This window comes from Sciurus vulgaris, assembly GCF_902686455.1.
Source record: "Sciurus vulgaris genome assembly, chromosome: 4".
In the NCBI taxonomy this organism is placed as follows: Eukaryota; Metazoa; Chordata; class Mammalia; order Rodentia; family Sciuridae; genus Sciurus; species Sciurus vulgaris.
The window spans coordinates 8107414-8125415 of NC_136464.1; the positions used below are offsets into that span (position 1 = coordinate 8107414).

At 51.0% G+C, this 18002-nt stretch overlaps 1 protein-coding gene across 1 annotated transcript in view; it reads left to right on the top strand.

Moving 5' to 3' along the window:
* CPXM2 (carboxypeptidase X, M14 family member 2) overlaps positions 1 to 18002 on the top strand; it is a 110226-nt gene that overhangs the window by 17996 nt on the left and 74228 nt on the right. Inside the window, exon 3 of the mRNA XM_079138071.1 lies at positions 5954 to 6063. Coding sequence (XP_078994197.1) covers positions 5954 to 6063 — 110 coding nt within the window. The remainder of the gene's footprint in view (positions 1 to 5953; positions 6064 to 18002) is intronic.

Here is an 18002-nt window from a genome sequence, read left to right on the forward strand (position 1 = left end):
AGCAGAGTTGGGATGTTGGGGGTGGAGTGTTGGGATTGGTGCCCCCCATTCACGACTTACATGCTGTGTTCTGACTGTGCCCTGTAACTTCCGGGTCCCAAAGTCCTCCCTGGTATTAAAGATGATGCATACGCCCAGCTGGCTCAGGAGCCTGTGTGCATGCAGGGTGGTTTACATGGTGATAAGGACCATGAGGACTAATGGATGTCCACCTGAATGGTGATACCCAGTTTGCAAAGTGTCTGCAGTGCAGGGGATGCTAGCAAGGGACAGATCTAATGAAGCATGGGTGGGTGGGGATGAGGCAGGGACCTATCCTCACGTCCCAAGGAACAGAGCCCAGGGTTGGGGATTGCACCCCACTCGGCGTGGGTGTTCTGAGAGCCCTGCTGGCTTTAAAAGAATGTATGCTCATCTTTGACTGTCACTCTCCTTTCCTCCAGACTGTGACAGTTCTCATATCTTTAATTAATATATTCCCGAAATGTTTATTCACACCTTTCCCCGTGTTCTGCTCACCCACATGCTTCTCAGGATTAGAGCCTTTTTCTTCCTAGAAACAATGGAAACGTGATTTGATGGTAAAAGACATAAGCACTTGTTTTTCTAGATGAGGGGGAGCTTGCCTGAGGATAGTGTGGTGATACTGCTGGCCCTGATCCACTGGAGATCCGGATCCTGGTAGCAGGCAAGGGGCTCTGCAGCCCGGCTGGGAGCTTGGCAGAGCACTGATGAGGGGTGCGTTGCTGTGAATGAGACCCCCATTTATTTCAAGTGTTCTTTAAGCCTAGTAACCATCACGTGGCTGGACATCATAATATAAATATGATACAGTTCCGTCAAAGACTTGTTTTTGCTTTCTGCTCACAGGTGTTGAACTTGCTTTGAAGCACGTTTTTCTCCTTCATTCTGCTTGACCATGAATGCACCTGTCTTCCTTAGCATCGTGTCCTGAAGGCTGACGGAGAGTCCTCATTGTTGAAAGGCAGTATAGTGATTGACAGGTCCTTGGACAAGCACCAGAGGTTTCTTTGAGAATTTAAAACCAAAGGAATTCTAAGTTCTCGTTCCAACTCTGTGTTGTGTTTAGAGTCTTTGGCTGGCAGGGTCCTTGCGTCTTGCTGTCTCCAGGGTTATGTGCCTGTGTGTCACTTGTCTCTGGCACATTATCCCAGCAGTTCTCAGGGGGTCCGTGCTCGTGGTGTGGGGGGCGGGGAGCTTTCTGAGCACTTATGTCTAAAATACCCTGAATAGCCTGCCTGTTAGCTGATAGCTGGTGGGTCATGAAGCCCAGATTCTAATTTATTTTTCCTCAAGCCTTGGTGCATGAACGGCCATTGGGAAGTCTTGTTAGTTTGATGACTGCCCTTGGTCCTCTCCCAGAAGTCACAGTGGGGCCAGCTGGGGATGCTGTTTGTCTCCTCTGTCCTCCTGTACTTCTGGTTTTGAAGACAGGGGAGTGTCCTTGGAGCCTGCTCATCCTTGCTATGGATTTTGCGTGGCTGCCGTTGCCCCAGAGAAATAGCCTTTGGAGTTGTGCTGTGTTCGCCGCTGTCCCCATCGTGGAGTCTGAGGTCCAGAGTGCAGCCCAAAGTCCTGGAGATGTCACCACAGGGACCAGCAGCAGCCCTGGGCGCCCGAGGCTGCTAGGGCTGGCAGGCCCCTATGAAGCCAGCCCACAGTGGGGCTGACCGCAGCTTGGTGTGCACACTTCAGTTCCCGCTAGCCTGGAAGGGGCAGCGCGGACTGCTGAAGGGAGGGGGAGGGAGCACTCGGGGTGTGTCTGAGAGTGGCAGACCTGTGCTGCAGGGCAGGAAAAGCTCCCTCCGCAGGGGCTGTGGAGAGAGGTCCAAACGAGGAAGGAAGGTGTGTTTGAGAAGGAAGGGGAGAAGACAGACTCCCTGTCATGAGAAGCAGTGCGGACAGGGTGGAGAGCTGGCCAGAGGGAGCGCCCTGCAGACCCGGTACTGAGGAGACAGGAGAGGCTGGGGCTCAGAGAGGGCCACTGTGTGACCAGGGCTATGTGAGAAGAGACAGAAGCCAGAGCACAGAATCCAACACCCAAGAAAGAGATGGGAGGAGGGAAAGTGAGGAGCTGTGGACCCTTTGGGGGTTGGTCAGCAAGAGCAGGAGGACCCGCATGCCACAGCTGGAATAGGCCTGCTCTTGGCCTTGCTGGCCCTCAGGGCTGGACAGGCGCACACCTGTCCCACACTGGCCTCTCGGCAGCTCTCCCCGGGCCTTGCTGACAGCATCCTCGTTCCAGGTGGATGCGGCTGGCTGGGCGAGGCAGGCCCGCGCTGGGTGGTGCCTGGGGGCTGGCTGGAGACTGAACAGGTTGATGTGGGCTTGGAAACACCACCGGGGTCATTCCTCTCCTGGGCAGCCCTGGCTGGGAGGTTCCTGCCGTCTGGATGACGAGAGCTCTCGAGGCTCTGATCTGCAACTGTCCCCCGTTCCTCTGTGCGCCTTCTGCTCTGTTCCTCCAGTGACTCCTCCAACCTAAACTCGCCATTGCTAGTTTCTTAACCAACAGAGCCTCGCTAACCCCTGGGGGTCAGAAACTTTGCCTTTCAAGGATGCTCTGTTCTCTCAGTGTGCATCATTTCTAGATGCTTCTAAATGGCGTTCTATGACGAGGCTTCCATCCCAAACTAGATGATCTAAAGATAGCATCATCTAATGAGGAAGAAAAAGAAAAAAACAACCCAGTGTCACCGTGCTGGTTCACACAAGAGGACGTCTGCAGCTGGCGAGGTCCGTGTGTGTTTACCTGGCTCCCCACCAAAGGGGCCACCAGACATACTGAGGATGGAGCGGGTGGACTTCTGGTTTATTCCATGACTCCATTGTCAAGGAGGATGAGAGTGGACATTTGTCAGATGTGGCAGTTCTCAGCGCTGCCAGCTGTGTGTGTGTGTGTATTATATATATATAATCTATAATCTGTCCATCTGGCTGGTTGTCTATCTGTGCACCTGCTTGTCTGTCTGTCTGACCATATAATTGATATAATCAATATAAATGGAAGTTGCTTAGCTGGATAAAGGGATGGAATTCGCTCAGTTTTTTGCTAAGGAGGAGGAACTGGTGGATATAAGACTTTCAGTGTGACTCTGAAGTCATTCATTACAATGATGGTAGATTCTTTTAGTATTTCTGATGCTTGGTTAGGTGGGAATGCTGCAGAGCTATAATGAGCACCTGGATCTGGAGGGACAGAACCAGTGTCTTCGTCCTTGTCTGGGTCTGAAACACCCCTGTCTGTTGGGATCCGAAAGCACAGTGGCAGAGCGGAGATGAAGAGGGGCTTCTCCAGCCCGCGAGACACCAGCTGCAGAACCTCGAGTCAGCCAGCAGGTGGGACCTCTCAGCGCAGGCTGGTTTTTCTTGGGCACTGATGGTCTGCAGAAGGACAGGCTGAGGCCCAGTGGCAAGTGGAAGGCCAGGGAGCCAGGAGCAGGGCAGAGCAGCAGGGGAGAGTAGGGGCACTGGGACAGCAACCTCTAGGGGGAGAACCAGAGTCAGCCTGGCTCTGTGGGGCAGGGATTCCGATGTCCTCGATGTGTCAATGTGCTTGACCCCCAGACTTTGCCCTGAGTGCTGACCAGGGACCTTTGGGGTGGGAGAGCCCAGAGAGGCATGCGACACCGCAGAGAAAGCATCCCTCATCCTGAATGGCCCTCGGGTGGAGGGAGGGATGTGGGCTTATTACTTGATCTCAGGGACCAAGCTTTGGGGCTGCTGGATCCCCAAGAGGGTAGAATAGGCTGCTGCCTTGTGTTAGCTAGTTTTCTTGTGCTATGACAAAACTCCTGAGAAAAACAACCTAAGGGAGGAAAGATTTATTTTGCTTCAGTTTCAGCCCATTTTCAGCTTTGTTGATTCTGAGCCCGAGGTGAGGCAGGACATCGTGGTAGGAGGGTGTGGTGGAGGCAAGTGCTTGCCTCATGGTCACTGGGAAGCCCAGAGGGAGGGAGAAGCTGGAGTAAGATATAGTCTCCAAGGTCACGCCTCCAGGAACCCATTCCCTTCCACCAGCTCTCACCTGCAGTTTGTACCCCTCCCAAGGGTCCATTCAACTAAGAATCCATCCACAGGTCAATTCATCGACAAGGTCAGAGCCCTGGTAACCCTGTCACTTCCCCAGAGTCCCACCTCTGAAGTGCTTGGTTAACATTTGGGACTAAGAATTTGCCAGCTATGTCCACCAGACCCACATAGCCTATAGCCTGAGGAGGAAGTCTAAGCCTAGTGTGGGAATGGCTGGGGTGACCAGATTACCCTCTGAGAGGTCAGCCTTGGTGGTGATGGGTACTTGCTGCTTGGGCATCCTGCATTGCACGGCCTCTCTCTGGCTCACTGCACGGCACCCCTGCACTGTGCGCCTGGTCCCCACTTGCTATGAGGGCTGCTGTTCACTGCATAGCCCCATTCCCGTGACCCTTCACTTCCTAGGTGCCTCCCTCTGGGTTCCCTGCAGGACCCCCCTCAAGTGTCACCCTCCCCCTCCCACGACCCTTGCTGCAGGTCGCTCTCGGCACCATTCAGAGCACCAGTGCTCACCCGAAGTTGCCCTGCACTCCTGCGGTGTCCCGTGGGGCACGCGGCACCTCACCTGCTGGCTCCAGCTCCTCTGCATGGCAGGGACCTGGTCTAATGAACAGTTCCTGGTCCCGGAAGCCTCCTCCCCATGGCATCACGTGTCAGCCTGGGGCTGAGACCCTCTGCTCTCCAGCTCTGCTGCCTGCAGCCTTGTCTCTGGTGATGGCCTCAGCTCTCGGGGCCTTGGCTTCCTTTTCTGAGAACTCAGGGGAAGGCCTGATAGTGTCTGGGGTCCTACCGGCAAGTGCTGTGCAACACCTGCCGGCTGTCATCTCGCCAGGTGCTCCAGCCTCCTGAGACCAGCAGCCTTTTCCCTGTGGAGGGTCATCCTGGATAGACAGATGCCCTACGTCTCCTGGGGTGCCCTGGGATCCTGGGCATCTCCTTCTCAGTGATCACCCACATGACTGTTCGCACTTACCCCATTACATTTGGGGTTGTCTAGTAATTCTGGTAGAGATAGGTTTGTTCACTTCTTCTTGGGGGTTTTGTGGCTTTCTCCAAGTCAGATGCTAAGGCGGAGGTGTTACTTGGAGACTTGGATTCTAGCACAGTGGCAGGACTATAGGTGAGAACACCAGGTTCAAGCAGTGAGAAGGAGGTGTCCTGGAGTCCCAGGGCACCCCAGGGGATGTAGGATGTCTGTACATCCAAGAGGAGTTTCATCAGGAAAAACCTGCTGGTCTCAAGTGGCTGGAGAGCCTGGCAAGATGTCAGCCACCAGGTGCTGTGCAGCTAAGAATGACAGCCCAGACTCGGGAGGCCTGCAACTCGGCCCCATTGGTTAGTGCTTCTCTGCATAGGCACGATGGGCTGAACTTAGAAGGAGACCAGGGGCCTGCCCAAGCACTGGTGTTTATTCCAGGGGTGAACTGTACTTAGTAGCTGTTCTCAAAGTTGTCAGTTTTGCCAAGAACAGAAGACAATAGATTCTTTCTATTTATGGAAGGAATCTTCATTAGCATGCTCACTGTAGAGGCCAGAGTTACTGAAGCAAAATCAACAACTTCTGATTAATTTGCACAGCTCAACCATGGGATGGTTCTGAAATTGTTACCCAATTCTCTCCCTGACTGAGTCACCTTGTGGAAGGGCCCCTAATTGGGAACAGCCTCAGACAGCAGCAAGGACAGCAGTAGAGAAGGAATGCAAAGCCTACGCACCAGAAAGCAGGTGCTGGCAAGAGACAAGAGCGTTGACAGTTGCATTGACCGTATCTGTCTGGAAACACGGGTGTGCCGGCGGCTGGGGGTCAGGGGGAAAGAAAAAGCACGTGGCCACCTTTGGAAAACCAGAAACATTTCTTGGCTGTATCAGGCCTGTTCCTAACAAGCCTCGTTGTTTCCAGGTTGCCCACCTCTTGGTCTGGAGACCTTAAAGATCACGGACTTTCAGCTCCACGCCTCCACAGTGAAGCGCTATGGCCTGGGAGCGCATCGAGGGAGGCTCAACATCCAGGTACCAGACCTTTGGAGGCCTTCTGCTTGCACTGCTGCCTGCTCTGGTCACAGACATGCCAGGGCTCACCGAGTGTGGGTTGAATACGGTGCTTGGCATGGAGAACGTGTTAGCCGGGCTCTCAGGACAAACCCGGGCCTTGCCGCGTAAATCTCACTGTGCAGAGAGGATGTGTCTTCTTCAAAGCCCACCTTTAGTATAACTGAGGTCACTGGCACCTAGACCCAGGTGGGTCTGCCTCCCTCTTCGACGTGTCCCGTCCACATGCCCTCCGTCTGGGAGGGGCAGGAGCAGAGTGAGAAAGGCCTGGGGCCTGCTCAGGGCTGAGGGGTGGCCCGGGGAGGCTGTGGCGCTGGTCCTCCTTGGCTCCTGCCAGTTTCTCCTCTCCACCCTGTTGGCCTCTTCCAGGCTGTTCAAATCCTAGTGCTTCCTGGGGCTGGGTGCATCACGCCTGGCCTTCTCCCTGAGGCTCCGGGGGCACTCTGACCTTGGCCCTCAATGCTGTCAAGGGTCCTTCTCTAGTGACTGTCCCCACACACTCTGCATGCTTCACAGCCTTGACCCCAGGCTCTTCCTCAGACGGTTCTTCTCCCTGGAGCCCCTCGGCCTGCACGTGCCACACCGAGGGAATCCCTGCTGATCTGTGGTGTGGGTTTCCCGTCACTGCTGTGACAACTCGGTATAAACGTGACCCCTTAAGACGACACACTCTCTCTCTCACAGTCCGGCGGCTGGAGGTCTCACTGGGCTAAGTCAAGGTGTGGGTGGGGTCGCTTCCTTCTTGGGGGCTCCAGGGAGCATCTGTTTCCTCCCCTCGTCCAGCACCTAGAGGCGGTCCTGCACCTGGCTTGCGACCTTTCCTCCTTCACAGCCCGCAGGGCGGCTGAGTCCTTTGGTGCTGCCCTCTTTCTGGTTCTCTTTTCTGTTTCATTTTATAAGATTTTTTTTAGTCATAGATGGACACAATACCTTTATTCTATGTATTTATTTTAGTGTGGTGTGAGGATCGAAGCCAGTACCTCATACATGCTAGGCGAGTGCTGTGCCACTGAGTTGCAACCCCAGCCCCCCGTTTCATTTTAGAGGACCTTGTAGATGCCACTGCCCCCTGATGCCCCAGGACCATCTCCTCACCTGTGCTAACCTGAATTCCATCTGTAGTCTCCATTCCCCTTTGCCACGTAGCCTGACATGTGCCCTGGGATGTGGGCCTCTTGGGGGACGTTTTTTAGCCACTCTCTCCGGGGCTGTTCCCCGATGTGGCTCCTGCTGGCCAGCCCTTCTCAACCAGGCGTTTGCCCTGTCCTGCCCCGTGCTGGTCTCTCCTGTGCCGTATTTTATGTCTCTTACCCCTCTGCTCTGTAACTGTGTGCGGTCTCTAGACCCTTTGTGCACATGCACTGACTCCCTCTGCGGAGGCAGGTGGTCCTTCCGTCCCTACTACACTCAGGCTAATGGCTTCTAAGTGGCAGCGTGGACCCCCACCGTCATTGTAAGTGTGCTAGGTTTCACTGCTGTGCTGGAGGCCCCTTTCCCACGGAGTGCAGGGGCTCTGGGTTTTCTGAGCCGAGCTTCTGCTCTCCCACCCCAGGTCCCAGGCTTGACCCCATCCAGATGGGTTTTCAAATACTCTTTTCTTAAAGAGTCATTAAGAAACATTTGGATATGTACAACTGAAAACTGCAAAAAACTCCTCTGTCGTACACATGAACTCTCAAAAGAGTTTGACTAGAAGTTTCTGCTGTCAATCCCTGAGTGTCCCAGGCACCCTAGGGTCCTCCAAAGAGCCCAGTCAGGCCCAAGCAGGGCTAGATCCACATGGCAGCCCAGGGCTCTTTTGTGCATTGACGAGGGGGCTGTCATCTGACGCCCTCAGTGCTTTCTCTATAAATGAAGTTATCCTTTAAATAAAAGAGTTCATGTTTATACATGCTGTCTGTCAACAATGGCAAGGCCCTCTTGATCCTAAACTTGTAGGGTGTGGAGTGAGAAGGGGGTGTACTGAGTCCTTCCAGGTGGGACTAGATGACAGAGAGTGGCAGCAAGGGTGCCATAGCTGTAGTTTGAGCTTGGTCTGGATGTTTCTCCATGCTGAGACCCTTCCAAGACCCTTGGAACAATCACCTCATGTCTCTGAGCCTCAGTTGCCTCATCAGAAAAATGAGCCTCCTGAGCAACCGCAGGGTTGACTGAGCAGGGAAACTGGTGATGACGATTCGGAAGCATTTGCTGGGTCACCTCGTTCCTGTGCTGAACACCCCCGGTGGCTCCCAGCTGCTCTTTGGACAAACTCCCAGCTGGGCCCTGGGTGAGAGCCCTCTTGGTTCCTCTGTGTGGTGCAGCCTCTCTGAACGTTCCTTTACTCGTTTCCTTGGATGTTATCTGAGCCATCCTCCTTGAGTGGAAGCCCCTTGTGAGAGGGACCTGGTCTTCTGCTCCTCTCTCTCCAGGTGCCCCAAAACAGCACTTGCAGCACAAAGGAGCACAGAGAATGTGGCCGGCGTGGACAGTGTTTGTTCACTGCCTGCTTCACTGGGCCCTGGTGGATGGCTGACCTGTCCTTACTTCCTGGCCATCTTACCACCTCCTTTGTCCTTCACCCATGGGAGGCAGAGTCCAGGGAGCAGCCAGGCTCCTGACCACGAGCCTGCCAGCAGAGCCTACTCCCCAGCCATCCGTCAGGGTGCTTGGAAATCACGTTTGTTTTTATGGGGATTTTTCTCTTCAGTGGTATATTCTTTTCCCTGATGTCCCCACCCAAGAATATCTTGAGACCTGCTCTTCAAATGTGTTGCTCTAATGACCAGGGCGGGGCCGGCCATCCCTCCTCCTCTGGTCACCACCTTTGCTAACTGGCGTGGACCTCAGAGTGTGGAGATGGGCCTGCAGCAGGCTTTGACTTGGACCCCACAGCAAATAGCCTAGGTCAGGCCCCTGCTTGGGGTTTGTGCCTCCCAGAGTCAGCTCCCTAAGCTTCGTGATTCCGCTGCTGCAGGTGCACAATTAAAGTCAACTCCAAAAATACCTCTCCCCACACATAACGGTTTCAAATGCAACTTAAAAATAACTACATCTTGTCTCACATATGAGTATTTTGTAGGCGTGTCAAGCTAATGGGATTTTAAGTGCGAGAAACAGCAAGGTGTCAGAATTAGAAGTCATATTTAAATACATATTCCAGCGCTGCAGGCTGCGAGCAGGTTGAGTGCAGTCCTGAGCTGACCCAGTGCTCTCTGGGCACGCAGTGGCCATGGTCTAGGCTGGCGCACACAGTCACAGGCTGGGAGGTTCCAGTCAGCTGAGGGGTTCAGTGAGGTGCTCGCCTCCTTGGAGACTCGGTTCACAGTCAGGAAAGTGCAGGTCCCACCTCTGACTCTGCTGCCTTCCTGGTATTGTGAGGACAAAGAGGAGTAAAGAGAGAGAATTGTCCCTCAGGGGACTGTTTTAGAGTGCCTCCTCTGGCCAGGCACAGAAAGCATAAGGAAGAGGCCCCTGCTGACTGCCCATCTTTCAGGGGCTTGGGTCGGTGGCAGAGGAAGAGCAGACCCTGAGAGGTGTCCACACTGAGCTCAGCACCTTACACACGTGGCTCCATTTATTATTCAACAGGAGGGACAAGGGTCATTATTATTCCGTCTGTCTTACATTAAACAGACAGGGAGCTAAAGTGACTCAGCTTGGATTTCCCAGGAGAGGTGGATTATGAATCCCAGCAGCCTGAAACCTCGATTTGTTGCCCCTGACAGTGCTATAAAGCTGCCTCCCACATTGGCAGCTGGGGTGTTCTAGCTACAACATCTGGAATGATGGATTGGCTGTGTTCCTCTCTCTTTTCTGACAGGGAGCTCATGTAGATTTACTCATCTGTCCCCTTGCCAGGTGATGAACCTCTTGCCAATAATGTGCATCCTGCTTTCTTGGATCTTTCTACACCGTGTCAGCTCAGGGTCTGCACATGTGCTTCAGAGGGGCTCTGGACAGTTGCTGCAGTACTCATGGGTTCCACAGCTATGGTGGAGATGTCTAGAAGGAGGCGGGTCAGCTGTCACTTGCATACTTCCTTCTATGTGTTTGGCAGATGCAGGAATGCTGTCATGACACACAGAAACATTGATTCATGTGTGATTTTTGCCAGTATAGCCATCCTTTCACATCGGTGGGGGTTTGGTTCCAGCCCCCAACCTCCTGGAAACCAAAATCCACAGCTGCTCAAGTCCCTTATCTAAAATAATGACAGTGTTTGCATGTAACCTACCAGATCCTCCTATATATTTTAAATCATCTGTAGACGACTTGCAAGACCTCATACAGTGTAAATGCTGTGTACATAATATTCTGTATGTATACATGATATTCTGCATGGTTTAAGGAGTGATGGTAAGAAATCTGTACATATTTAGCACCAACACAAATCCTGATTCTGAAGGGTTTTGATTGGTGCTTGGTTGAATCAGCAGGAGGGCCACTGTGCAGTAATGTTGGTGGGACCAGGTCCCAGCCCCTGACCACAGAGTGCACCAGCCTGGGTGAATGTGGAGGCTGTAGGGAGCGTGGTCCTGCAGGGTGCTCCTGGCCTCCTGTTCCTCCTGTCTCAGAGTGGCCATGTGCTGCCTCATTGCTTTGTCCCTTTGTGAGTGTCGTCTTTGCCTCTGCAGCTCAGCAGCTCCACTCTGCTTTCTGCCTGCTTGCATCACCTGCCTGTGCTGTTCATTTGCTTATCTAAGGTCAGATCCTACCATGCAGCTGCATTAATTTTTTTTTTAGCAGTTCAACCTGTCTTAACTGTGCTAACCTTTTTAGAATTAATTGTTTTCTAGTCTTTTGATCATGGAGCTGCATCAATTTCTGAATGATCTGGCTAGAACTTGGTTTTCTCCATGAACTTGTTTTTTTTTGTGGAAGGTATTACAGACTGTGACCTTTTACTTGAATGCATCTGCCATGGTGTAGCAGAAGCACCTGCCTCTTTTGCCCTCATTTTAAGCAGAGGACTTTGAAAGAATCTTCGCAGTTCAGTGTACAGCTTCCTTTTTTCCAAGTAGACTTTTACTTACATTATTGTATTGTTATAAACTTAGAGAAGAAACCAGTGTCTATGCTTGACCTGGACATCGGGACCAGATAGATATTCCAGGAATTTGAGGACAGAGGCAGGCAACAGGAAAGCAGAGACTGCCCTCTTCCTCTGATTACTCTTCCAGTGTACCCAGGACTGTGCTATACTCAGTCCCGAGGCTTGATCTCACTTAGAAAGCATCAGTGGCTCCTCTGCTCTGGAAGCCAAAGACAGATTAGAACTTAATATTTGGAGTCTCCAGGAGAGCAGGCTGACTATTACCTCTAAATTGCTGTGTTTAGTCTTAAGAGCTAGCCTGGTATTTAGATGGTTTGTCTAACGGCAGCGCTTCACCTGTCCCATCCCCAGAGCATCCTCTGAGGACCCTGAGAAATTTCCCATGCTCATAATTTAAGGAAGGGGATTCAGAGGCAGCATCCCACACAGTTAGGGTGCTGGATGCTTCCTTAGCTGGAGGGCGCTGGGCTTCAAGCCTTGGCAGTTTCGAAGGCCTGGGTTTCCATCTCACTTGTAAGTCTTCAGAGTTATGGGAAGGGCCAGCCTGAGCCATGCGCAGAAGAAAATGGACCCTGAGAGCAGGTGCCTGGGGGCGGGTACTGCTGTGGTCCCTGCCTACGGCCGAGGATGGAAGGAAGCCGGTGCTCAGATCAGAGCCAGGAGGAAAGGGCCAGTGTGCACAGTCCCAAGACAGAAGGTGGTACCCACACTCACCCTCCGGTTGGCCCCGCTGTTATTTGCTGTTATTTGTGCCTGGCTGTGACATTGGACACTGGTGGCCCACTTCTTGACTGTCAGAGGTGGTTCAGTTTGGCCCCAGAGAGGAGCTCACCCTTGTTCCCTTTCCTGAGCCATCTGGATATAATAGGACCCTCTCCCCTCCAGCCCTGGAATAAGCATGGCTTCTCTCTGGTCCTTCCACTGAGGGACATCGGCAGAGCACCGGCTTGCTGGTGTTGGGACCCAATTCCAGCATTCTGATCCTCTTGTACCTGAAGTGAGGTATAAGACTTGAATACAGTGCTTGCCTGGGGCTTCCTGGGTGCCCCCCACCCGGGAAGACAGGAACTTGGTTTTAGAATATGAAACCACTCGAGTTTTATCTTGGTGTCAAAGTTTATGTGCCTGGGCACATCCCACACATGACCTTCTGCACCTGGGGCTCCACCCTGGCCAAGGGGGAGGCCATGTCTCACCTGGTGGGAGGAAGCTGGAGCTCATTTTCTCAGACTTCACCCCCGCAGGTTCTGTGCCTGCCTGACGCTGGACCCTGTCCCAAGTCCTTGACCCTGAAGCCTGCCTGTACCTTCCGACCTTCCTAATCTCTGAGCTCAGCCTCCAGCTTTGGTTTCTGGCTGCACAAACCTTGCCGTGGCTCAGCAGGTCCCTCGGAGGGGCTAGCAGGTGCAGGGTGCCGCAGGGGCAAAGCAATGGTGATGGTTTTTGAGTCAAGGAATGTTGCTCTCATTCCGACAAAAGGGCTTTGTTCTGCATCTGGCTTTAAGCGACCGTCTTGGGAGACAGTTTGGGTGCCAAAACACTGGAATTTTTGCTATTTGGATTTTTATGAGAATAGCAGGACCAAATGTTTAAAATCAGGACTTCCTTGGAAAATTAAAAATGTGTGTTTACCAAAAGGATGACAGTGCACTGCTTTTGTTTCTCAAGAAACTTCCGCTGTGAACACAGGCCGGCGCAGCAGAGGTCCGAGGGGCCAGAGCCACCAGAGCCCTGACCTGTGGTCACGGACTGTGAGGGGACCCAGGGGTAGTCCATTCCACTTCTGCTTTCCTTTAATGCATCATGGAATTCATATTTCATTTAGTCTTCAACATCCTCAGAGGAAAAGCTCGGTGTTAGAGATGAGGAAGCCGAAGTCGGAGGCTAAGGAACCATCCATTCTCTCCCATGGCCACCAAGTGGGAAGCTGGGACTCAAACACGTTTTCTGGCTACAGAGAAACCCAGTGCTCCCCAGCCCCTGGGGGTGGTCCAGCTTCCTCCCCAGATCACGGCCTCTCATCGGACTTAGCTCCCTGACCACGGGCTTGAGCTGCCCCTCTTGCCTCCTGGGCCCATGTCCTTGCATGGCCCCACATGTCCGAGGGAGCTCAGCAGTCGCACCACAGAGAATGTGTGCCTGCTCACTGCTGTGACCACCCAGGGCCATCAGAATGGGGTCCTGTGGGACTGGGCCCTCTGGGTCACTGGCCCAGCCACATGCCATTCAGCTGGCCAGCTGTCTCCTGGGTCATGGCAGTTGGCAGTTGGGCAAGGAGGCCACTGCTGTCTTTTATTCTGCAGTCCATTGGCAGAGACTCCCAGAGTTTGAGCACAGGAGTGGTGTGCCCCGGCTTTCCTGGGAGCGGGACCAGCCCTGTGGCTGTGGCTTCACAGCAGGTAGTGTCCAAGCAGCGAGGCCTGTTGGGGATGACCCCAGTGCCCCGCAGGTCGTGATGGTGGTTCGGGCCAAGACAAGGATGACATAGCTGATGACCCATGGCTGGATCGAGGGTGTTTTGGAAGCAGGAGTTTCTGATGAGGAGACAGAAGAGGTTTGGACAGGGGACAAAGCGACCTGAAGAGTCAAGGACGTGTCTGCTGTTGTGTGACCTGCAGCTCATCACCTAAGGGGAGACAGGTCACTAAAACTTCTCCTTAGCCAAGTCCTGATTCTCATCTATAACAAGTCCTCAGAAGGAGAGGACATGTGCATTGGTGTCCTGGGGCTTCCCTAGCAAGATGCCACAGGCAGCGTGTCACAATGACAGCAGTGTGTTCCCTCGTCCTGCAAGCCGAGGCCTGAACAGTGTCGGAGAGCTCTTTCCCCAGAGCCTGGAAGTGGTCCCCATTTGCCTCTCCAGCTCTGGTGGCCTCAGGTTCCCTGGTGGTCCTTCCTTTCAGGTGCCTGCCCCACCCTCTGCCTCAGGTCACCTGAGCCTCTGCCTGGCTTCCTTCCGTGTGTGTCTGTCTCTGTGTCCAGGTTTCTCCTTCAAACACACCAGCCCTGTTGCATCCAGTGCCCACCTGCCTGACCTCATCTTAACTGTTCTATATCAGCCCTATTTCTTTTCATCCTTATTTTTATTAGTGATTTATAGTTAAACACAATGATGGGGTTAGTTGTGACCTCTGTGTGTGTGTGTGTGTGTGTGTGTGTGTGTGTGTGCGCGTGCATGTACACAATCTAACGATATAACGTGGCTGATATCTTTCCCCAGTATTTCCCCTTTTCCTCTTCCCCTCCTCCCCCTTGGTCCCTTTACTCTACCCATCTTTTGATTTTCACGCGATCCCTTCCAACCTCTTCTTTCCTTTTTCCTCTCTAGCTTCCACGTAGGAGGCAAGCACACCACCTCAACTTTCTGGGTTTGGCTTCTTTTGTTCTTAAGTCCCATCCATTTTCCTGCCAGTGACATGATTTCATTTTTCTTTATAACGGAATAAAACTCCATTCTGTCTATGTACCCCGTTTTCTTTATCCATTCTGCAACAGTCCTATTTCTAAATGAGGTCGCATTCTGAGGGTCCAGAGGTTGGGGTTTATGCAGATCTTGGGGGTGGGGATGTGATTCAGCACCCTGGTTCTGATGTCCAGAGTGGCGCCTGGAAGACTCTCCTGGGTTGGAGGACTTGGGCTAACCTGAAGCAGGATTAGAAGTGTTTATCAGAGCAGGGGTCAGGAGAAGGGAGAGAAGAACATTCTAGCTGAAGGGAAGAGCGTGCGGAAAGGCCCTGAGGTGCGGGAGCGTGATACGTTTGAGCAGACGGGGCCTGGAGCGTGCTGTGGCTGTGGAGCAGTGCCTCGGCCAAGGAACCTAAGACCAGGTGCCGTTCAACTTTAGTCATCAAGTACTGACAAACTTCGACCCCAGTGAGGTGCGTATGATGCACGGGCACCAGGGCAGCCCTGAAGAAAGGGACCATACTGTGTTGAAAGACGCAGAGCACAGGGCCTTTGATCCGCACGGCAGTGTCGGTAGCGCCGCCACTCTGGAGATGGTCTTGGCAGTATCTGCCGAAGTTGCAGATTCTCTTTGGCCTGACATATCACCCTTGTGACCAAACGGAAGCGCACTCACCTGTGTGCAGACTGACTGTCCGTGGCCGCTTTTTCCTGATAACGCTCAAATGGAAGCAGCCACGCGCCCACCCAGGGACATGGAAAGCCGTTCGAAGCACCGCACCACAGTGAAAGGAGCCCATTTGTGCTGCCTGTGGTCCTGTGGCTGGACCTCCAGGAGCCCTGAGCAGAGAAGCCGGGTGCAAAGGCATCATCAAGGTCGGCTTCCTTTACACACGCATTACAGGAAAGTCAGTCTAGCACGGGAGACGTCACTGGTGGTTTTCTCTGGGGGCGGTGCTCGCTGGGCAGGGCCCCAGGGAGGCTGCTGTTACCAGGTTCACCTGGTCTGGGTGTGGTTGTCTGGGTACATGTGGACCTACACACCCAGGACTTGCGTATATTTACAAACCCAATGAAAACTTCACAAATAGCCGATAAACCAAAGAACTACATCTCATTCAGACTTTTAAAAATTAATATTCAAGACACCTAGACCACTGGAATGGAATACAGTACCTCTCGCTTCACATATTTACATATTTGGAACAGCAAGAACATATGTGTTGAAGGAAAGCCTCTTTAATAAATGGGAAAAGCTGGATATGTATATATAGAAGAAAGAAACTAGACCTTTATCTTTTACCAGATATGAAAATCAACTGAAAAGAATCAAAGGCTTAAATGTGAGACCTGGTACTGCGAAGCCACTAGAAGGAAATACAGGGGAAATAATTTAGGCCCATTGGTCTGGGCACAGACATTTTTGGCTATGACCCTAATAGCATAGGCAACTAAACCAAAAATTGACAAATGAGTTTATATCAAATTAAAAAGCTTCTGTACAGCAAAGAGATCCTTCAAAAGTGAAGAGACCATCGACAGAGTGGGAGAAAATACTTACAAACTATTCATTCAAGAAGGGATTCCTTTCGGGAATATATAAGAATCTCAAGCAACTCAGCAGCAAAACAAAAGCAAAAACAACAAACAAAAACCTCAAAACAAATAGTCCAATTAAAAACTGGGTGAGCGGCCTGAATAGACATTTCTCAGAGGAAGACCCACAATGGCCAGCATGTGCATGAAACATGCTCAGCATCATTCACCAGCAGGGAAATGCAAATCAAGACTGCAGAGAGACAGGACTCACCTCAGTTAGAGTGAGTGTTATGAAAAGGTAAGCATTAACGAACGCAGACAAGGGGGATTCTCATCCATGTTGGTGCAGGTGTTACGGAAAACAGAATGGAGATTCCTCCAAAAACTAGAAATAGAACAACTGTCTGATCTAGCAGTCCCATTGCTAGATGCACATTCTGAAGGCACCAAAACCAGCTTATCTAAGAGACATCTGTGCTCTCCTGCTTGTTGTGGAACTGTTCACCACAGCCAAGAGATGGAATCAACCTGAGGGAACATCAACAGATGAATGGATAGAGAAATGTGGTATATACTCAGTGGAATATTATTCAGCCATAAAAAGAATGGACTCCTGTCATTTTCAGCAACATGGATAGAACCAGAGTTCGTTGTGTTAAGTGGAATGAGTCAGGCACCCAAAGACAAATGCTATATGTTCTTGCTCATTTGGAAGCTAAAAAGTTGAGGTTGAAGAGGTAAAGAGTAGAATCATGGTTATGGGAGCCTGGGAGAGGAGTGGGAAAGAGAAGAGATGGAGAGTGGGTGGTTACCCAGCACAGGAGGCTTGCTGTCAGATGGGAGGAATAACTTCTGATGTTTGTAGCGGTGAAGGATGACTGTGGTTTTCAACAATTAACTGACTCTTTCAAAATAGCTACTTGAGAGGATTTTTAAAGAAACTGTGGTATATATATACAATGGAATATTACTCAGCCATAAAGAATGATAAAATTATGGCATTTGCAGGCAAATGGATGAAATTGGAAAATATCATGCTAAGTGAGATAAGCCAATCTCAAAAAGCCAAAGGACGAATGATATCGCTAATAAGTGGATGATGACACATAATGGGGGGAGGGAAGGGTTAGTCTTAGGGTTAGGGAGGGGGGCAAGTATGGAGGAAGGAAGCACTGTATAGAGGGAAAAGAGGGGTGGGAGGGGTGGGGGAAGGGAAAAAATAATAATGAATCAAACAACATTACTCTATGTAAATTTATGATTACACAAATGGTATGCCTTTACGCCATGTACAAATAGAGAAACAACATGGATCCCGTTTGTTTACAATAAAATAAAAAAAAAAATAATGTTCCCAGCACAAAGAAATGATATATGAAGTTTTAAATATGCCAATTACCCAGATCTGATCCTTGCATATTGTATATAGATACTAAAATGTCACTCTGGACCCCACAAACCTGTGTAGTTACTATGTGTTGATTAAAATTAAAAAGTATATAAAAATGAATGTTAATAATAATGTAACAAATGAAATGAGATGATGAAGAGGTAAAAGGAGAGGCAACAGGAAGTAGAAATAATTTCACTGTCTTTGGTAGGAAGTTAAAAGGTAATTAAAAAAAATACAGAATTAACTATGCTACATAAAAGGTTGATGGTCACTAAATCAACCACTAAAAGATACAAACCTTTAAAATCTCCAGAGATCATTTGCACTTAGAGCAAAATAAAGTTAACAGGTCAATTGATAAAATAAAACGAAAGCTAAAAAAAAAAATTTGAAAACCCCCAAAGCTAAAAGAAGCAGTAAAAATAGAATAAGAAGAAGAATCGATGACTCAGTGAATATCTGTCAAAGGACTAAATTCACCTAGTAATAGAAGGAAACATAGATTTGTCATAAAATGAATGTGGTCAC